The following is a 23,082-nucleotide window of genomic DNA, read 5'->3' as shown; positions in this document are numbered from 1 at the left end:
ATATTGTTTTATGGCAAAATATGTTCTCAGTTCCGAGCAGATGACGGAACAAAGACTATCTGGAGGGAGACTATTAAAGTAGGGTCTCCTGTATTCTGTTTAAATTGGATGGGGAAGACTGGAAGGAATCAAAGGACAGAGGAAATATCTTTTTATTCTTGAGAACAGAGAAACAGTTTAAATACAAGAGTGCATTTAAAAGAGAGAATAGTGACTATTAATCCAATAGAAAGATATGGAAGAAAGATTTTTTTTCTTTTATCTGTCTGCTTATTTCACTAAGGTGGGCGAGGGGGGGACACCAAAATATGATATATACCTGTTCAGAGGATAATGGAGGTCATACTATTATATATAAAATATATTTCATGGGGTGCCTGGGTGGCTCAGTTGGTCAAGTGGCTGACTCTCGATTTCAGCTTGGGTCATGATCTCAGGATCATGAGATGGACTCCACAGTGCATCGGGGCCCCTGCTTAGCGGGGAGCCTGCTGGAGAGTCTCTCCCCCTGGCTCTCCCCTCCATGCACCCATGCTATCTCTAAAACAAATAAAATCCTTAAAAAAATTTTAGGGAGAAATTTTAGAGAAGTAACATCTAGCTGGGAATTTTAATTCTCAATCACATTTATAAAAACCTGGGCAAAATCCTCAGGGAAATTATGAAATCACTGTTTCTTTTCTCCACCTCTTCTAACACTTATGTATTTAATAGATCCTTGCCTGTTGGCTAGCTTCCTCTCTGCCCTTTTCTTGTCCTGTAACTGCTTCCTAACAAAATCTATTTCAAAGTATCAGTCTGAAACACAAATCACCATTTTGGCATTAGATGATAACATAGAAATATTTCATTTGGACTTGTTTGGTAGGCATTACGTACATGGGACCTACAAAGTTACCATGGAGTTACCTATTTTTCATGGTACCAAGTAAGAACATTACCACCAAACCATCAAAAAAATTATCACTTATTTTCATTATCATTTCACAAAGAAAATAAACTTTATCACCAAAAAGGCAGAAAGGACACAATCTCAGCATAAAAGATGGTTCTTGCCAATAATGTGTCTTTATACTGACCCAGAATATACCCCCCTATATTTATAATATTGTTCTGTTCTTATTTTGCTGTGGATTGGTGGAAGCTTTGTGATAGTCTAGGCCTTGGCTTGTGGACAGGTATTTGAGGATTTCTGCTGTAGAGCAAAAAGCACACTGTACAATCAGATGGCCCTGGGTTTGAGCTGACTCTGTTACCTCCTGGCTCTGTGATCGGGGAAAGCACTCTGAGCTCTGATTTCTTTATCTGGAAAACAGTGCTCATGAGCCTGAGAGACAACTTATACACACACATGCACGCACACATGCACTCACAAGCCTGGCACATGTACACATCCAGGGCACCGAGAACCATTAACTGACCAGTAGGAGCTTGAGTAAACTTCATGATTCGATCTGAGCTCCTAAGTCATCAAGGAGTTTACTCTTTACCTAATCTTCAAACACACCTACCCTGGATAACATTCTGTAGTAGAGGTAAAGCTGAGAGGATGTGGAGAGAGAAGGGCTGGACAATGTGCAGGGAGTCCAGAGAATGCAGCCAAGAAGGGATTAGGATTGAGAAGGTCAACTGTTCTGTTGCAGATTTTGTGGAGGATAATAGAAAAGGAAGTTAAAAGACAGGGTGAGAATCATGAGTGGGGTATTTTGGTCAACAGCAAATTCATGGTGAAAATAATGAAGAAGACTATGTGTGCTGAATGGTGAGGGCCTCCACATCTGGACTCGGAAGGTGTGAAGTGCAGCCTCAGAAGGATCACTCGTTAGCTGAGTGACCTGAACTAATGATCTAAACTCTCTGAGATGCAATGTTTTTAACTGTTTCATGGAGATAGGAATTCTTCTTCTCAAGATTGTTGAGAAGGCATATGGGAGGATGACAGAATATGAGGATATACTCAGCAGGATTCCTAACACATAATAAAACATCAATAAATAATAGCTGGATTAGAATGTTAAGGAAAGAAATGCATTTTATTGTGTACCTACTACCTACTAGGGACTTGCTGAAAAGTGATTTCATTTGCTTGCATTTTCTCATGATTGACATCTTGTTTGTGAATCCTAAATACCAAGTAAAAACAATCGATCTGTAACTATGTTTATTTCCTTTATGGGCTTCTCTTTCATCATTGAATATTGATTAATGAGAATAGATATTATAGAAATCATTACTGGCAGTTAAACTTTACTGGCACTGTCATGGTGCCATAGATGTGAGGTGTTTTTTTCAGATTTATTATCTTACTCTCCACCTTGGTCATCTAAGGGCTTGGGCACTATTTTGGTAAAGTGCCTGCATGTTGTTTAATCTTATGCTCTGAATTTAGATTTATTAGGAATTTCTGGTGTGTCGATTATGAGGGTTTCTATCACAAATCACTGGCAAAACTGACCCCATCCTGCCTCCTTTGAAGTACTGAATAGAAAGTTGTGTCTGTGAAAGGAGGCTGAAGGAAAATGTGAGAAAGGATGGCAAAAGGAGGAATTTACTGGTAAGGTATCTAAAATACATGTTTTCAGAAAGTTTATTCAAGGAGACCTTTCTAGTGAAATGGAAACCTGGAGGTCCCTTATTCATAATCCACTTCCAGCCAGGAATTACATGGCTTTCAGGGAGGATGGGGCCTTTGTGATCTACACCAGAGAAGGAGAGAGGTCAGGGATAGGGGTGGGGGAGAATGAGAAGCTGCCATGTGCCATCCCAGATGCAGGTTAGGAACCCTGCCTAGAGGATTTTGAAACAAGACCATGTAACAATGTGAAAGACGTCGATGGCCTCAGTTACCACCTGATTGTGTGACAAAATGCAAATTTGTATTGCTCAGAATTCTCTGAGCCTACCACCTGAATAGAGAACTCTCTTCTGGACATTTCCATTCTTGGATTTCACCAACATAGCAACATAGCAAACTCCCCATGCACCAAGTGGAACTCCTGTTTATTCTTTTATTTGTGCTGTACTTTGTCATTGTATCACTTCCCCATTGAACGGCCTTGGCATCTCTCAGAAATCGGCTGAGCCTAGATATATGGGTTTATTTTATTCCATTGATCTCTATGTGTATTCTCATGTTCATATTATCCTGTCTTGATTACTCTTGCTTCATAGTGAGTTTTAAAATTGGTAAGTCTGAGTCCTCCAACTTTGTTCTTCTTTTTTAAGATATTTTGGATCCTGTAAATTTCCATATGAATTTTAAGATTAGCTTGTCAATTTCTACAAAGAAACCAGTTGTATTCTGATAGAGGTTGTGTTGAGTCCTATAGGTTAACTGTGGGGAGTATTGTCATTCAAAAAATATTAAGGCTTGGGGTGCCTGGTTGGCTCAGTTGGTGAAGCACCTGCCTTCAGCTCAGGTCATGATCTCCGGGTCCTGGGATTGAGTCTTGCATAGGGCTCCCTGCTCAGCCAGGAGTCTGCTTCTCCCTCTCCCTCTGCTCCTCCCAACTGCTTGTGCTTTTTCTTGCTCTCTCTCAAATAAATAAATAAAATCTTAAGAAATATATTAAGACTTCCAATCCATGGACATGAGATATATTTCCATTTAGATTGTTTAATTTCTTTCAGTAGTGTTTTGTAGTTTTCAGGCTATAAGTTTTCCACTTCTGTTAAATTTATTTCTAAATATTATTTTTCTCCTTGACACTATTAGAAGTGGAATTGTTTTCTTCATTTTTGGATTATTCGTTGAAGTATATGGAGATATAACTGATTTTTGCATATTGAACTCACACTCTGCATATTTGCTGATCTTAATCTTATTAGTTCTAACAAATTTTTTAGAGGATTCCTTAGGCCTTTCCTTACAAAAGATCACGTGACATAGGAATAGATTTACTTCCTTTCCAGTCTGACTGCCTTTTGTCTTATTCATTCTTGCTTAATTGCTCTAGCTGGAACTTTCAATATTATGTTGAATAGAAGTGGTGAGAGTGAACTTTTTTTTAAAGGTGTCTCAGAGGAGGTGACATTTATTTTTTTATTTTTAAAGATTTTACTTATTTATTCATGAGAGACACAGAGAGAGAGAGAGAGAGAGAGAGATGCAGAGACATAGATAGAGGGAGAAGTAGGCTCTAGGCAGGGAGCCCAATGTGGGACTCGATCCCAGGACTCCAGGATCACAACCTGAGCCAAAGGCAGATGCTCAACTGTTGAGCATCCGGAGCACCCAGGCATCCTGAGAGTGAAAATTTTTGTCTTGTTCCTGAATTTAGGGGGAAGGCATCCAGGCTTTCACCACCAAGTATGAGATCAGCTGTGGGTTTTTGTAGATACCTTTCATCAGGTTGAGAAAGTGTCCTTCTGTTTCTAGTTTATTTAGTAGTTTTTATTTTGTAACAGTGTTGGATTTTGTCAAATGCTTTTTCTGTGTTTATTGAGATGATCATATGGCTTTTGGTTTTTATTCTGTTGATACTGTGTATTACATTAATTGATTTTCAGAAGTCAAACCAATCTTGTATGCCTGGGAGAAATATTACTTGGTCATGGTGTGCAATTCTTTTTATATCCTGCTGGATTTGATTTGTTAGCATTTTTGGAGGATTTTCGCATCCATATTCACAAAAGATATTGCTTTGAAGTTTTATTTTCTTGTGATGCTGGTCTGGGTAATGCTGCCCTCACACAATGAGTTGGGGAATGGCCCCTCCTCCTCTATTTTTTAGATTATTATGTGATAAATTGGCATTAATTGCTCTTTAAATGTTTTGGTAGAATTCACTACTGAAGCATGTGGGCCTGGGGTTTTCTTCGTGCATAATTTTTTTTGATTATGAATTAAATCTCTTTACTTGTTTATAGATTGATTCAGGCTATTTCTTCTTGACTCAGCTTTATCACTTTTGTCTCCCTTGGAATTTGTCATTTCAGCTCAGTTATGAAATTTACTGGCATACAATTATTCATAGTGTTCCTTTATCATCCATTTAATGTCTGTAAGATTGCTAGTAATGTTCCCTTTTTCATTTCTGATTTTAATAATTTGAGCCATCTCTTTTTAACTAGGTCAATCCACTGAGAAATCTGTCAGTTTTGTCGATCTTTTCAAAGGACCAAACTTAGTTTTGTTGATTTTCTCAAATTGCTTATAATATTTTCTATTTCATTTATCTCCACCATAATCTTTGTTTCCTTCTTTCTACTTGCTTTAGGTTTCATTTGCTCTTTTTATACAGTGTCTTAGGTGGAAGGGCAAGTTATTGACTTGAGATCTTCTTTAATGGACGTTGAGAGCTATAGATTTCCCTTTGGTACTGCTTGCGCTGCATCCATGTTCTTAAATACTGTGTCCTTGTCTTCATTCATCTTTAAGTATTTTCAAATTTCTTTTGTGAGTTTCTCCTTGACACATTGGTTGTTTTAGAGTATGCTGATTTCCACATGTTTGTGCATTTTCCAGTTTTCCCTCTCGTATTAATTTCTAGCTTTATATCATTGTGATCAGAAAAGATATTTTGTATTATTTCAATTGTTTTTAATTTACTGAGACATGTGTGGTGGCCTAACATGTCACCTATTCTGTACTGTGTTCTATAAGTACTTGAGGAGAATGTGCATTCTGCCTTTGTGTGAGGTATTCTAGAGACACCTGTTAGGTGTCATTAGTTTACAGTGCTGTTCATGGCTCCTGTTCCTAATAGGTCTTGTTGTGTAGTTACTCTATTCACTACTAAAAGTGAAGTATTGAGGTTTTCAAATATTATTATTCAGTTGTTTTTTGTTTTCTTCCTTAATTTTTGTCAGGTTTTTGTTGTTGTTGTTTTGCTTCATGCATTTTCGGGGGTGTTGCTGGGTTGTTTTATCTTCTTGATAGATTGACCCTTTTATCACTAAAAAATGTCCCTCTGAATCCCTAGTAACCCTTTCTGTGTCCCCCCCCTTCTTTTCTAAAGTCTATTTTGCCTGATATTGGCTAAATATTAACATAGCCACTGTGGCTTTCTTATGGTTGGTATTTGCACAATAGATATTTTTCCCATCCTTTTGCTTTCAATCTATCTGTATCTTTGAATATAAAACATGTCTCACATTGACAGCATAAAGTTATGTCTTCCTTTTTTTCTTATCCAGTCCATTCTTATCTGCTGTTTGATTATATTGTTTAATCCATTCACTTTTAATGTTCTTGATATAATTGGATCTATACCTGTCACTTTACTTTTTTGTTTTTTACATGTCTCATGTCTTTTTGGTTCCTTTTTGCTCCTTAATGCTTTCTTTTGCATTAGTGAAAAATTTCAAATGTACCATTTTAACCTTCCATGATTTTTTCACTATATTTAAAAAAGTTATTTCCTTAGTGGTTGCTAGAGTTTATCAGATACCCTAACCTTCCATAATCTGCTTCAGATTTATAACAACTTAATTCCAGTGATATTCAGAAACATTACTCTTGTAAAGTCTATATCTTTGCCATCCCTTTGATGGTTGTTGTATATATTACATCTGTATGTGTTACAAACCCCCAACATACATTGTTCTAATTACTATTTTATACAATTTAATGTCTTCTTAAAAAGCTGAGAGAAGAAAGGAAAGTATACATTTATTGATTTTAATACATTAACCTTCTTATGTATCATTTCTATTTTCTTTTGTTGTTCCTGTGAATTTGAGTTACTGTTTGATATCATTTCCCTAGCTTAATACATTTTTCCTTTTCCTCACACCCTGCTCTTCTGTGCTGTTATTGGTAAATATACTATGTTTCTGAATGTTATAGGCCAAACAATACAATTTTACATACATAAATATATATTTTAAACAGTTAATTTTAAAGTTAGTTAAGAGAAGGAAAGAGAGGCAATACATCCTTATACTATCTTTCATGATTACATAATTTCATTTACTGGAGCTCTTTGGTTTTTATTTATGTGGATTCAAATTACTGTCCAGGGCCACTTGCCTTCATTCTGAATAACTTTATTTTGTATTTCTTGTAAGGCAAGTGTGCTAGCAACAGATTCTCTCAGATATTGTCTATCTGGTAATGTCTTATTTGGTCTCAATTTTTAAGATAGTTTAGCTGAATGTAGGATTCTTGGTTGAGAGTTATTTTCTTTGAGTACTTTTCTGATGTTTCCCACTGCTTTCTGGCCTCCCTGGTTTAGCCGACCTCCCATTTTATCCCCCTTTGCTCCAGGCACACTGATGCTAGAGGAATATTTTACAAACCTTACTGGGTTACTCCCTTATTTAGGCTACTTAAAGATATCCCTCTTTTTATATAAATTCATGCTGGTCTCCCTAGAAAGGTATAGGTCTCCATCATCTGCACCCTGCTTATCCTTGGGCCACATCTCCATTTTATCCACACTGCTATCACGCTGAACCATGTGAGGTCTTCCCCATGTATGCAGGTTATTTCATACACCAATGCCTTTGCTTCACTGCTGTCTCTGCCTGGAAGCCATGCTACCCTTCTGCTTCCTGCCTGGGAAACTCCTGCTCCCTTCTCAAGATGAAGGGCAGTCATCACTTCCTCTAAGAGTATGTTCTGGACATCTTGACTAGCGTTGGCCATTTAGTTTTTTCTTTGGCCCAATTTCCATCTAGTCTTCTCTCAGGTCACCTATCGTACTTGGATGGCTATTAATTATTTCCCTATACACATCCTCTCTGCTGTAGGCCTTATGGAGGGCATGGACAGCACCCAGTGTGAACTATTTATTGTGTGATGGGTGTCTCAGTTTTCTCACCCATTCCCACAGCCCTATGAAGAGATGCTATTTCTGCTTCTCTTGTGAAGATGATTAAACCAAAACAGAAAGGTAATCCAGATTGCCTGATGATCGCTGTGAGAGTTGAGGTGAACACTCTGTTACTCCTGCCCACATTCTCAGGCAGCAAACTCTGTGCTCTCTCTTGAGTGGTAAGGTCCTAGTACAGAGTCTGATACATAATCATGCCCAATATATGTAGATTGAAAGTGGTAGTTTGGTAATGCACTTTAAACAGTTTAAGATTAAAAAAGAAGATTTTAAACTCTACCCATCTTATTTCTATTACTTATTACTTATTTCTCTACAAAGTCTTTAAATAAACAGATCAATTTTCAGTATACTTGGGGCATCCAGGAAGGAGGGAACGTGTTCTGCTTTGCATTAATTATGTCTCCAGTCTGTCTGCATAGAAAGAGTGACTTAAGGATGGAAAGGGGCTGGGGCCTGTAGATCTGCATGTCATTTTACACAAAATTCAGAAAACACTGACTGTCTCCAAGGATGATGGAGTCTCTGGCACCCCTAGTCTCCAGGAACTCCCTAGTGTAGCCTCTGCTCTGCTGTTGCTCAGCAAGAGAGAATATCTATAGGGAGAAATTAGCCAAAGGTAATGGAAGTAATGTAAAGAAAGAGAGACTAGTTGGATCATTTGGGCCTGCCTGGAAGTGGAAAGGAAGGAGTAAAACCAAATGGATGTATAGGGAAGAAGCCCTTGTTGGTAAGTTTAAGCAGCACATCATGAAATGTGTGGTGGCATTAGCGTGGTAGAGCTCCCTTTTGGATTTCACCCTGTATTTCTCTGTGGCTGCTTCCCTATGAGTTACTACTGCATTGACATGGCTCTCACTCCTAGAGCCTGAACCAATCTGACCCCACACCAACACCCATCCTCAGTGGGGGGAGCTCTTCCATAGTTTTCTCATGGCACATCATTCACTAGAACTGGTCTCACCTTGGGAGTTCATGGAGACTCTCCCTGAAACAAGCATGTCCAGAGACTTCTCTTACCTTGGCACATCATTTGTGTCACACCCTGATGTAGCTTGAGGACCGAAGAAGGATGTGATGAATGACTAAGGGAAATAAGTCACACACTGTCAATTGAATTCTCAATCTATAACTTGAGGCTCTGGCCTTGTGAGTTTTGAGTATGACCATGTACTTTACTGACAGAACATTTGTCTCCTTTGGTTTTTCCTCCCATTTCCTCCTTCTTCCTGTTTAGAACAGGATGTAGTGACCAGATGTCACTGGCCACCTTGAGTCTTAGGGCAACCATGAGAGAGGCATCTACGTATTAACAGCAGAGCAAAATGTTAGAAGGAACTTGGGGCTTAGCGACCATGAGCTCACCTTGTCAGCTGTTAAGTCTGTTAAACTTCAGATATGTTAATATATAGAAAAACAGACCCTTAAGTGTTTCAGCCACAGCTACTTTTGGGTCTCTCTTATTATCTGCTGAACATAATTTCTAACCAATACATGGCTTCATGTGACAAGAAGATGTCATACATGTGAGGCTCTGCTAAAACAGGGCTATGAGGGTTATGGAGTTTGCGGGGACAGGGTTCACTATGGAGTGGCTAAAAACAGCCTTTTCTGAACTTCCAAGCTGTGGTCAAGGTTGTTTTATTCTTTAGTGCCTGAACAGTGCGTTGCAGTACATTTGGCAGAGGACCCTCATTGGTGAGAGGATTGTCTATGCTTTGCCAAAAGCTGGAGTTTCAGTGCAGTGTTGGGGCCTTTGGTCTTTAAAAAGGAAATTCCCTTTGAGCAGCTCTCTGCTCTCTTTTGCTGCTCAGAGTACCATTGAGGTTTAAATGATCATTTGTTAATAATCACAACTTTGTCAGCAGGATTTATTGATTACCATTTAAGTTCCTACAATTACTGAAAAGTTACTCTATTTGAGCATCTACTATGTGCCAGGCTCAGTGCTAGTGTCTACATGTGTTACTCACTTAATCCTCCCAATAACCTCAGAAATTTAATTTTAGAAGTGCCTAATACCTTCCCTTAATACCAAAATGAGTCTTTAACATTTGAGTTAATCCCCCAGACCAACTTTTTAATGAATCTGTCTTATCCAGATTACTGACTTTTCCTTAATAGACACTCACAAAAGCCTAGTTGGAAAGGTGCATTGTGATTTTCTTGGGGTGGAATCAGGCCTCATTAAAATCAGAGCCCCTCTCCCTCCTCAATCTTACATTTACAGAGGATTAAAAACCTCTCATCAAGTCTCTTGTGTTAGCTGCTAAGTCTCGCTTCTGCCTTGCTGGAGGTGCATGCTTTGCTGGTGAATAGTAGCTTAGCCCAAAAACCAGACGATGAATGGAGAACTGAAATAATGGGAGAGTGGATAATTCCCCCAGTGAGAGTCAGGCTGTGAGCAATCTTTAGGAAATTAACTGAATAATCATAATATAAATGTCTTCCCGCTCCCACACACATGCTTATACATGCATCTTTCAATCTCATTCTCTGAAAACTCACAATGGGAGGTGAGTTTCTTAATACCTATCTTCCTGTATGTCAGCACTGTGATTACAGCCACTTTATTTTAAAGAAAGACATGGGGGAATCTGCCCAGCAGATATTAGGGGCTTAATAAATACCATCAGGGTTTCAGAAAGGAAGCTCTGAAAGAAAAATAGCTGGCTTAGTGGTTTAATCATTGGACTGGAAGTGACATGTCAGGACACCACATGATAATGTGGGCAATGCTACCAGGGCTCTCAGTGGCCTGAATCAGCAGGATCTACATTTGTTTGGCATTCATTTCCAAAAAATAAATTTTCCATTTCATGAAATAGATATGTTCTCCAGTAATACTGTTTTCTCAGTGCCAAATTGGAGAAGATATCAGTCAGGTAGAAGAAGATCACACATGCTTATTTATAAATTTCTTTTATGCCATAGAAATGGCTATTGGAAATGGGTGATATTCCTGTAAAGCTATGATTCGGAATATAAGGAGAGTTGAAGAATTTCCCAGACAAACAAAAACTAAAGGTGTTTGTGATTACTAAACCAGCCCTTCAAGAAATATTGAAAGGGACTCTTTGAGTGAAAAGGAGACACTAAAGTGAAGGTATAAAGACAGCAAACACAAAAGCAGTAAAAATGAATGTTTTTTATAAATAATCAGTCAAGAAACTCACAAAAAAAGGATATAAAATACAGTCACATGTATCTAAAATGTGGGGAGGAGAGGACAAAAGAATGGGTTCAAACCTAATACAGACTGCTATGTGCTGAAAAGATCAGAGAAAACCTCCAGAAATAACCACAAAACAAATAAAATGGCACTAAATACATATTTATCGGTAATTACTTTGAATGTAAATGGAATAAATGCTCCAAGCATTTTTTAAAAGATTTTATTTATTTATTCATGAAAGACACACACACAGAGAGGCAGAGTCATGGGCAGAGGGAGAAGCAGGCCCCCCTGTGGAATCTGATGCGGGACTCCATCCCAGGACCTCAGGATCATAACCTGTCCCAAAGGCAGACACTCAACTACTGAGACACCCAGGTGTCCCAAAACACTCCAATCAAATGGATAAAAAAATAAGATTCATCTATATGCTGCCTACAAGGGACTCATTTTAGACATAAAGACATCTGCAGATTGAAAGTGAGAGGATGGAGAACCATCTATCATGCAAAAGAAAGCCAAGGTAGCAATATTTATATTGGACAAATAGATTTTAAAACAAAGACTGTAACAAGAGATGAAGAAAGGCACTATATAATCATCAAGGGGACAACCTGACAAGAAGACATAACAATTATAAATATTTATGCCCCCAAATTGGGAGCACCTGAATATATAAAACAATTCAAAACAAACATAAAGAAACTCACTGATAATAATACAGTAAGAGTAAGAGCTTTAACCCCCATTCCCAGTAATGTACAGGTCATCTAAGCAAAAAAATCAATGAAGAAACAAACGCTTTGAATGACACACGGGACAAGATAAACTTAACACACACACTGAGAGCATTTCATCTTAAAGCAGAATACACATTCTTCTCAAGTGCAGATGGGACATCCTCCAGCATAGATCACATACTGGGTCACAAACCAGCCCTCAACGAGTACAAAAAGACTGACATCATACCCTGCATATTATCAGACCACAACATGAAGAAACTTGAAGTCAACCACAAGAAAAAAATTTGAAGGACTACAAATACAGGGACATTAAACAACATGCTACTAAGGAAAGAATGCGTTGATCAGAAAATCAAAGAAGAAATAAAAGACTACACAGAAACAAATGAAAATGAATACACAGTGTTCTAAAACTTTTGGGATGCAGCAAAGGCAGTCCTAAGAGGGCAGTATATAGCAATACAGGCCTTCCTCATGAAGCACGAAAAATCTCAAATACGTACCCTAACCTTATACCTATGGGAGCTGCAGAAAGAACAGCAAGAAGTCTGAAGCCAGCAGAAGGAGGGAAATAATGAAGATTAGAGAAGAAATACATAATATAGAAACTAAAAAAAAAAAAAAAAAAGAACAGATCAATGAAACTGGGAGCAGGTTCTTTGAAAAAATTAATAAAATTAATAAACTGCTATCCAGACTTACCAAAAATACAAAGGACCCAAATAAGTAAAATCACAAATGAGAGAGGAGAGAGAAAATCTGCAACCACAGAAATACAAACAACTGTAAGAGAATATTATGCAAAGCTACGGGCCAACAAATTGGACAACCTGGAAGAAATGGATAAACTCCTAGAAACATATAAACTATCAAAACTGAAACAGCAAGAAATAGGAAAATTGAACAGATTTATAACCAACAAAGAAATTGAATCAATAATCAAAAAACTCCCAACAAACAAAAGTCCAGGGCCTGATGGCTTCACAGGTGAATTCTCTCAAATATTTAAAGAAGACTTAATACCTTCTTCACAAACTGTTCTAAAAAATGGAAAAGGAAAGAAAACTTCCAAATTCATTCTATGAAGCTAGCATTATCCTAATACCAAACCAGATAAAGACCCCACTAAAAAAAGAAAGCTACAGGTCAATATCCTTGATGAACATAGATGCAAAAATTCTCAATAAAATACCAGCAAACTGAATCCACAATATATTTAAAAAATTATTCACCATGATCAAGTGGGATTTATTCCTGGGCTGCAAGGGTGGATCAGTATTCTTAAATCAATCAGTGTGATATATCACATTAATAAAAGAAAGGATAAGATCCATATGATCATTCTAATAGATGCAGAAAAGGCATTGACAAAGTATAACATCATTCATGATAAAAACCCTCAAGGAAGTAGAGATAGATGGAACATACCTCAACATCATAAAGGCAGAGGCTACAAAAGAGCCAATGGGGAAAAACTGAGAGCTTTTTCTTTATGGTCAGAAACATGACAGGGATGTCTACTCTCACCACTGATTTTTTATTAAATATTTTATTTACTTATTTTTGGAGGAGAGGGGCAGAAGAAGAGGGAGAGAGAATCTTGAGCAGACTCCCTGTTGAGTGTGGAGCCTGATGAGGGGCTTGATCTCATGACTTTGAAATCATGACCTGAGCCAAAATCAAGAGTCGGATGCTTAACTTCATCTAGTGACCACTGAGTCACCTAGGTGCCCCTTACCACTGTCATTTAACATAGTACTGGAAGTCCTAGCCTCAGCAATCACACAACAAAAAGAAATAAAATTTATTCAGATCGGTAAGGAGTAAGTCAAACTGCTGCTATTTGCAGACAACATGGTGCTATATATAGAAAACCCAAAACTCCACCAAAAAACTGCTAGAACTGATAAATGAATTCAGTAAGGTTGCAAGATAAAAAAAAATCAGTGTATAGAAATGTGTTGAATTTCTATAAACCAATAATGAAGGAGCAGAAAGAGAAATTATAGGAACCCATACCATTTTCAATAGCACCAAAAGCAATAAGATACCTAGGAATCTACCTAACCAAGAAAGTGAAAGACCTTACTCTGAAAACTATAAAACACTGATAAAAGAAATTGAAGACACAAAGAAATGGAAAGACATTCCATGTGCATGGATTAGAAGAACAAATAATGTTAAAATGTCTATACTACCCAAAGGAATCTACATTAATGCAATCCCTACCCAAATATCAACAGCAGTTTTTACAGAACTGGAACAAACAAATGGAAGCACAAAAGACCCAAAACTGACCTTGAAAAAAACAGCAGAGCTGGAGGTGTCATAATTCTGGACTTCAAGTTATATTATAAAGCTGTGATCACCAAACCAGAATGGTACTGGCACAAAAATGGACACGGATCGATAGAATAGAGTAGAAAACCCAGAAATGAATCCACAACTGTGTGTCAACTAACCTTTGACAAAGCAGGAAAGAATATCCAATGAAAAAAATCTCTTCAACCAATGGTATTGGGAAAACTGGACATCCACATGCAAAGAATGAAACTGGACCACTTTCTTACAACATACACAAAAATAAATTCAAAATGAATGAAAGATCTAATTATGAGACAGGAAACCATCAAGGTCCTAGTGGAGAACACAGGCAGTAACCTTTTTGACATCAGCTGTAGCAACTTCTTATTAGATATATTTCCTGAGGCAAGGAAAATAAAAGCAAAAATAACTATTGGGACTTCATCAAAATTAAAAATTTCTACACAGAGAATTAAACAATCAACAAAACTAAAAGGTAACCTATGGAATAGGAGAAGATATTTGCAAACAACTGATGAAGGGTCGGTGTACAAAATATATAAAGAATTTATAAAACTCAATACCCCCAAAATGAACAATCCAATAAAAAATGGGCAGAAAACATGAAGAAACATTTTTCTAGGAAAGACATCCAGATGCTCAGTAGACACATGAAAAGCTCATTATCACTCATCATCAGGGAAATGCAAATCAAAACCACAATGAGATCCCACCTCACACCTGTCAGATCGGCTAAAATTAACAAGACAGGAAACAACAAATATTGGAGAGGATGTAGACAAAGGAGAACCCTCTTACACTGTTGGCAGGAATGCAAACTGGTGCAGCCACTCTGGAAAACAGTCTGGAGGTTCCTCAGAAAGTTAAAAATAGAGCTACCCTCGATCCAGCAATTGTCCTACTGGGTATTTACCCAAAGGATACAAAAATATGAATTTTAAGGGGTACATGCTCCCTGATGCTTATAGAAGCATTATCAACAATAGCTAAACTATGGAGAGAGCCCAGATGTCCATTGGCAGATGAATGGATAAAGAAATGTATACAGAATGGAATATTAGCCATAAAAAAGAATGAAATCTTGCCATTTGCAATGACATGGATGGAACTAGAGAGTATTATGCCAAGTGAAATAAACAAATATCATATGATTTAATTCACATGTAGAATTTAAGAAACAAATAAGCAAAGGGAAAAAAAAGAAAAGAGAGACAAATCCAGAAACAGACTCTGAACTACAGAGAACACACTGATGACCACCAGAGGGGAGGTGGTAGGGGGATGGGAGAAACAGATGGGAATGAAGGAGTGCATCTGTCAGGATGAGCACCAGGTGATGTATGGAAGTGTTGAGTCACAACATTCTAGACCTGAAACTAATATAGCACTGTATGTTATCTCACTGGAATTTAATAAAAATTCTAATAAAAGCTTAAATAAGTCACATAAAATAAAATGAAAACTCTTAGACCAAAGTTGGGTACTTTCCTGCTTCCAACCAGATCCTATCATGGACCTAAAGTATTTTGCATAGTCAAATACTTAGAATCTGTTTTGTTTTTACCTCTCTCTTCTGAAGTTCCAATGAACAAACACCATGACGTTAGAGCTGGGAGTAGGGGGGAGGTGTGCAGAAGCAGAGCCTGCCCACCCTTCACATAAGCCAGTTAAGGATAGGAACCCAGGAGGTGGGATGAGGTGAGCAGAGATTGGATGTCAGGGGGCACCTAACTCAGGTCTGCAAGATGGGCAGGGCAACTGTGTATGATCCGCTTCATGTAAGAAGAGTCTTCATGTGCTGGGTCAGATAAAAGGACTTTGCAATAAGGGCTTTACCTTTTGGCAGAGCTCTCCTTCAAAGATCCCCACAGTCATAACCACATCCTTTCTGCACGAAATCACAGAGTATTTTGGGATACATTGGTACCCACATAACAGCGAGTCAGTTCTGTGCTCAGGCAATCCCTGTGGCTAGTCATGTATTTGGGGATGCTGCATTCACTCTGTTAGGCCACTGGGGGTCCAGTTAATAAGTGCATGAAAGGCTAGGATGTTTCATGTGCCAGAGAACAAACAATGGGATTATTGAATGATGTCTCACTTATTTAGGTGGTTTCATGTCTTAGAGACCATGTCCACTGTGGGTAAAAGGCACCCCAGGAGCCAAGAGGAGCCAGTGGGCCTATAGCAAACTTGCTTTGCATTCTTTCCTGCAAAACGATTTTTCCTTCTTTTTGAATACATCTGGACTATCAAAAGGAGAAAAGCCATACCTGTAGTATTCATCTCCCACAAAGAAAAGGGTCTTCTGCACATCCTTGAGATAGACGGCAGCATCTATTCGCTGCACATACCTTGGGAAGCCAAAGTCATAAATAGTTCGAGGAGGACCTTGCATTTGGAATCCTCTTGTTATCCAGTAGTGGGGGCCTGAAAACAGTAATTAAAGTTTATAAAAACTCTGTACCACTTAATGATGCACTTCATTCATGAGAATTTCTAAGCAGGATCACAAATGGCAGTACTTTATGGGATATTTGCCACGGCTATAGCCCAATATATAAGTTTTTATTCAATTAAAACTACTCTGGAGGCAAAAATCTCTAGTGATGCCTTAGGAAAAGCAATAATTTTGATACCATTGTGTCTTAATTTAACACATTATTTTTTTTCAAGATACTTCTCATGTGTATAACCTCATTTCAGTCTCATGAAAGAGAAGCAGCTCATGACACACAAATGCTATGATTCTTTTTTTTTTTTAAATATTTTATTTGTTTATTCATGAGAGAGAGAGAAAGAGAGAGAGAGGCAGAGACACAGGCAGAGGGAGAAGCAGGCTCCTTGCAGGAAGCCCGATGTGGGCCTCGATTCACGGTCTCCAGGATCACACCCTGGGCTGAAGACAGCACTAAACTGCTGAGCCACCCAGGCTGCCCCTCAACTAGTTTTTTTTTTTTAAGATTTTATTTATTTATTCATGAGAGACACACACAAAGAGAGAGAGAGAGAGAGAGAGGCAGAGACACAGGCAGAGGGAGAAGCAGGCTCCATGCCGGGAGCCCGATGTGGGACTCGATCCCGGGACTCCAGGATCACGCCCTGGGCTGAAGGCAGGCACTTATCCGCTGGGCCACTCAGGGATCCCCAAATGCTATGATTCTTAAGCTGGGACTAGCCTGGGACCTTCATCCCTCAGCATCAAGAAAAATAAGCTGAAATTGACAATGACTACTTATTGGATCACGTCCATTGGCTAGCCACTGTCACATCTGTGAGGTTGACATTACTACAATCACTTCTCACAGGAGAGGAAGGCTCAGATGTTAGAGAACTCTCCACAATCACTCTAATAGTAAAGGGCTGGAGCCAGAGACTGACACTGTGCCCATCTCCTGACGTCACACGTGTCTTTCTACTCCCAGCTGTTTCCGAGCAGGACAGAGCAGCAAGGGCTTTGTTCTGCTTACTTGGGGCTCTCAGTAGGGGACACCATGCCACTCTGAGGGGCGGGGACAGCTTTGTAGCCCCCTGGGCACTGTGACTTAGCACGGAGCCTCTCTAGGGTAAAGCTTTGGCTCTGAGAGCATTTGAGAGCCATTGTCATTCCTGCCGTTGTTATAGTACAACAGAGTGATATTTCATGCCCATCCTGAGGAGGAGTGATGGGAGCACGCTCAGTGATCCCGGACCACATGCTGACAGTACTAGATGTTCCAAACCCGAACTGGGCACTGCACCCTGCTATTCCTTTCCTCTGGGGATCAGTAGGGTACCTTTGAAGAAGTACGCAGTGCCCCTCTCAGCCACTTCGTAAGCTGCGTCCACGTTGGACATAAGCTGGGGAAAGGAGCTGGTAATGGTGCTGGGCCGGATCCCTGCCATCAGGTGAACCTGCCGGCGCCAGAAAATCCTGTTGGGCAATCCACAAAAGATAGCAGGGTCAAGAGGTGATTCAGATCTTGGACCGACTGGACTTGGACTGACATATTCTACAAGCCACACTCCAGGGGCCATTTCTAAATGCCTCTTGCCTTTGCTTGCTTTTAAGGGTAATACATCATTTTTTGACCCGAGTTAACAGTTCTTTCCCCTTTTTGTTCTTCTGGCGCATCTGAAATCCCCTTTCCTTCATCTCCTTAAGGATGTTCAAAACATGGAAAGATATAGCAAGGCGATAACACTGGTGTTTTACACATGTAAGCTGTGCACCTTCCATTTCCAGGTATCCCTGGATACAGATGCCCTTTTCCTGTTCTGATCTTTTAAAAACTAAAATCTCACAAAGATAAAATGATCCTGGTGGACATTATGAATATTACAATTGAATCAAAACTGTAGTTGGGATATGTAAATTATTCCCAATAAAGCCAGCAAGAGCATTACCGATGATCAATTAAATTGCCTAAATGCTTATCTACCAAGGTGCTTATGTCCTTGAAATCGATGGCTAGCTAACAGAAAATCTGATACACACAAACTAACTCAAGTTTTAGCCACTCGTCCATCCACTCACCCAAAATTATGTCCATAAAACTGTGGCAGCATCACAAGGCTATTGGGCTGAAACATTCAATGTAAATGTGGTTCAGTTTGAATTTTGAAAATGAAAATCATTTTATAAAATATGAATAGTTTACTTGACTCTGTAGAAAGTAGAATCTATACATAAAATTATTTGTGGACAGGGAAACTATAATAAATTTTGACATTTAATTTCCTGGGTAGCTAGTGTAGGAATTCCAAAATCTTATGTTGCATTTTCCTATTCAGTTAATTTAACAAATATTTATAGGGTGCTCTCAGCGAGGACTGCAGCAGAGGTTGAGATGAGACGCAGAACAAGACCCAGGCCCTGCCCTCAGGGAGCTTACAGTCTGAGAGTGCAGACAGGACTACACTGAGGAAGCAGCTAGGACTACAGAGCTACAGAGGCAAGTTGAGGATGTGAACACAGAGCGTACCCCACAGGAGGGAGACTCCACTGCTGTCAGGGATTGGGTGACAGTGTCCCAGGTGAGGCTGTGTCAGCTGATGATGAATTTAGAAGAGCTGTATTGAGAGAGATGTGTCTTCATGTTTCCTAAAGCACATTGTGCTTTAGAAGATGTAGGCCTGAGTTCTAACTCTGACTGGCATCTCTAAAATCAAGCTTATCATCTCTTAGAAGCAAATAATGATACCTAGCCTGTCTCATGAGGTCATTCTGAGGACCCAAGGAGAGACGCATAGGAAAGTGATTAATCCATGAAGTGCCATAGTTTCAATGGACCATACTGTCCATTTGAAACATGATTATTTACGTAGGCCTTACCCACCTGCTAACTGGGCACCCACCATACATGATACACAGGGTGGCAGGCGTCTGTGTTGGGCATGCTGCCTCGCCCCATGCCCTACACATCACAGCCTTCTTTAGAATGTTTGTATTAACAGATGAAACACAGGCTCAGGGAGGCTGGTGGGCCCAAACATCGTCTGGTGGTTAGGGGCAGACAGAGCCGGCTTGGACTCCACCTGTCTCCATGTTCATCTTCACCTGATCTCATCTACTTGTTCAACCCCAGCCTTGTGATCTCTGCTTTCCTGTGTTCACAGCTTGACCAACCGTCCAGTCAGATCTAGGCTTCTCTGAAGGTGCGAGGGACAACCTTCCCCTTTCTCTTTGCCACCACGACATGAGCACAGGTTTGGAGAACCCAGCAGATCTGGGTAATGAAAACAGATAAACGCTTCATGTTCATAGCCTTTCATCTGGGTTTTGGTAATAATGGATTAATTGGGAACCTGATGAGAAATCCAAAAAAGCAAGTGTTTTTCACTTAATGCAGTATATGACTCTGAAATGCTTACTCTGTTCACGCCACTGTGCTAAGTGTTGACCCAGGCACTGAGGCGCATTTTGGGGGATGGCAGCAGCATGCATGAAGTGAGGAAGGCAGGCAGAGGAGGCTCTATCTGAACCACATCTCTGATGAGGTACAGCGGACTTCCTGCCCCTTTCTCCTTGGGCCCCTAAAGCAGGGAACTATTTTCTTTCATTTTTCATTTAAAAACCAACAGGTGGCTCTAGTCAAACTTCAGCCCTATGTTTCATTGGGCTTAACTAAGAGCACTGACATCCCAACGACCCAGTAGGAGAGGTGGTAAAATGTAATTAAGAGTGCTGCAAACTGAAAAGTATGCTTTTGGAAACTTTCACATGTAGTAGAATCTAAAATTCCTTCCTAAATGAACCTTGATTTAAGACATTGCAGGAATTATGAGGATTCAGTGGAAGTAGAGTGGTCCTTCTAAACCAAGAGTGATTTTATGGCCCTGGAGACACTTGGCAATGTTTGGTGACTGTTTTGCTTATCTTCCAATGGGTGGAGAACAGGGATGCCAATAAAACATGCCCCAGTGTGTGGGACAACCCAATCCAACACAGACTTAAAATATTAGCAATGCCAAAGTTAAGGAGCCCTGGTTTAAACAGTGTTATTATAACGTAAATAATTATAATGTATTATTATAACGTATTATAATGTATAACCATGAACATTAGGTAGAAATAAATACTATCCATCACTTATGTAAAGTAACACAAATTCCATAAGAATCTGTAATTATGAAAATTTTCAGTACCTAATGGTCAGTAACAAAACACCAGAACAATTTGGAGCTATAGATTACAATAATAAATTAAAATTGACCAAAAAACCTGAGTATAGTAACCTAATGCATCTGTAAATGGATTAAAAGAAAAACAATCTGAACTTATTGGAAGAGAGCAGCTGCGGGGCATGTTGGAACTGGTTGTGGAAATAGGTTTATCGATAGACTTTATCGATAGCGTATAATCTGATCTTTGGTAAGGAGGAAAAAACAATGGTGTCCATTGATAATAGGGATCTGCTGATTATATATTTAGTTGTTCTGTTGCTGTCTGTGCTCCCAGGAGCCAATACTGTGCCTGGATATAGTCAGTGCTCTATAAATATTTGTTGGCTCAATGAATGGGCACCAGGGAGTGAAAGCAACTCATTAGATCACCAATTTTCATGTTCGCTGAGATTTTCGTTCCTCTTTCCCAAAGAATAGCAGCTAACTCAAGGTTGAGATTAGTTCACTTGTGGCCTTCACCCGGGGCAGGGCCATGGATTATCTGTGTTTCTGTCCTCTGGCTTACATGGTGCCTGGAGCACCTGGGAACGTGACTTGCACTTGCTTCTTCCTGTGTCATGTGTAGTGCTCACCTCTCTTCCCTGCCATCTACGTAAGGAGCCTTTCACCTCCTTCTTGCTGGACCGTCAGGGTGATTCAGCTTGAGCTGAGTGGGGATCTTCATGCATCATCATCTTCAGCCCTTTACTCTCCTTGATCTGTTCTCTCTCATCCCGATCCCTGGTTTCAGGGGGAAGAAGGGTCTCTCTTCTTTTTGTTTTTGATGCTTGCAGTGCAATTGCTCTGCTGGGAGCTTGAAACCTGGTTTTATCATTGAATGTGTGACCTCGGGTGAGTCACTCAATTTTTGAGACTCAATTTCCTTCTGTCAAATAAAAGTGAGAATACTAATAACATGTGTTCTCATACTTTAAAGGATTAATTGCGATAATACATATGAAAGTGTCTTATAAGCTCTTGACTACTCTTACAATAATTTATATATCTTGTAAAAAGACATGTTTCACTCTACAAATGTATTGATTGGTGACTGGCAAAACTTAAAGTCTATCAATGGAGCTAAGTTTCTTTCTGAATTTGCCTCTCTGACATATTTTTGTCACTGGAAACTCTGAGGTACAAAGGGTCACGTCCTTGGCTGACATGCCACTCATTTTGGGATATTTCACTAACCAGGGCTGCTTATGTCAGAATGCTTTAGAGGCCAAGAAATCAGTTATCATTCATCTCATGGAGCCCTAGAAAAAAACAGCTTATGAAATTAAAATCCCAAGTGTAGGCAGTGCTTAAAAATAGTGAAAGCCGGGCAGCCCCGGTGGCCTAGCGGTTTAGCACCACCTTCAGCCCTGGGTGTGATCCTGGAGACCTGGGATCAAGTCCCACGTCAGGCTTCCTGCATGGAGCCTGCTTCTCCCTCTGCCTGTCTCTGCCTCTCTCCCTCTGTCTGTCATGAATAAATAAATAAAATCTTTAAAATAAAAAAAATAGTGAAAGCCATGCATAGTGCCCCTAACTTGTTAATCACGCCAGAGGAGGCTGTGGGGATCCCTATTTATTAGCCATAACCTGTGAGCTGTAAAGCCATAACCCCCAACCCTGGCCGGGAGGAGGGAGCTCAGAAGAGACAACGATGAGTCAGGGATTGTACCACACCTTCTGCCTGTTTGTCTGAATTCTTAATATATAACCCAGACTCAGTCTGAGCCAATACAGTGCTGCTTGTTGACTTTTTGTGATGCAATCTTACAGCCAGAAGAGACGTCCCCAGGGAGACTGACGGAGGACAAGGTCCCCTCAGTTGTGTGGGCTTCACTCCTGCCCGTGGACCCTGCAAAATGCCAGATTCCAAAAGTTCTGTCCACAGTAGGGGTTACTGATTTGCTGTCCCTCCATCCCCTGGTGCCATGCATTTCTGTGTCTCCACTGGCCCCTTGTCCTGTCTTCCCCAGGTCCAGGTATTTTCCAGTTCTGAAAAGTCCTCGTTGGACCCTGCTGCCTGCTGTAGCTCTGATCTGAACCCCCCTTCTCCTTGTTACAACACAACTGTCGGGTGAATGGTCTATACAGACCATTCCCTCCCGCTCCCTACCTTTTGCTCTTTGGCTCCTCAGAATCTGGATTCCTCCCTCAGTGCTCCTCTGACATGACACACGTACGTCGTCATGGCCAGTCTGTCCACCGGATGGTCCCAGCATCCTTTCCCACTATTGATTACTTTGAAGATTCATTTATTTATGTGAGATAGAGCACACATGAGCAGGAGGAGGGGCAGAGAGAGAGGGAGGAAATCCCAAGCAGCCTCCACATGGAGCACTGACCCAACACAGGGCTCAATCCCACAACCCTGAGATCACTACCTGAGCCAAAATCAAGAGTCAGATGCTGAATGGACTAA

At 39.9% G+C, this 23,082-nt stretch overlaps 1 protein-coding gene across 1 annotated transcript in view; it reads right to left on the bottom strand.

The window, feature by feature from the left end:
• The window catches only part of MMP20 (matrix metallopeptidase 20), a 47,005-nt gene that overhangs the window by 3,056 nt on the left and 20,867 nt on the right, over nt 1-23,082 (bottom strand). Inside the window, exons 7-8 of the mRNA XM_041772928.1 lie at nt 17,798-17,934; nt 16,295-16,451 (exon numbers count right to left, since the gene is read on the bottom strand). Coding sequence (XP_041628862.1) covers nt 16,295-16,451; nt 17,798-17,934 — 294 coding nt within the window. The remainder of the gene's footprint in view (nt 1-16,294; nt 16,452-17,797; nt 17,935-23,082) is intronic.

The sequence above is a fragment of the Vulpes lagopus genome, chromosome 10 (assembly GCF_018345385.1).
Source record: "Vulpes lagopus strain Blue_001 chromosome 10, ASM1834538v1, whole genome shotgun sequence".
NCBI lineage: Eukaryota > Metazoa > Chordata > Mammalia > Carnivora > Canidae > Vulpes > Vulpes lagopus.
The sequence above is the reverse complement of the archived record's forward strand: the minus strand, read 5'-3'. Positions and strand labels throughout refer to the sequence as shown.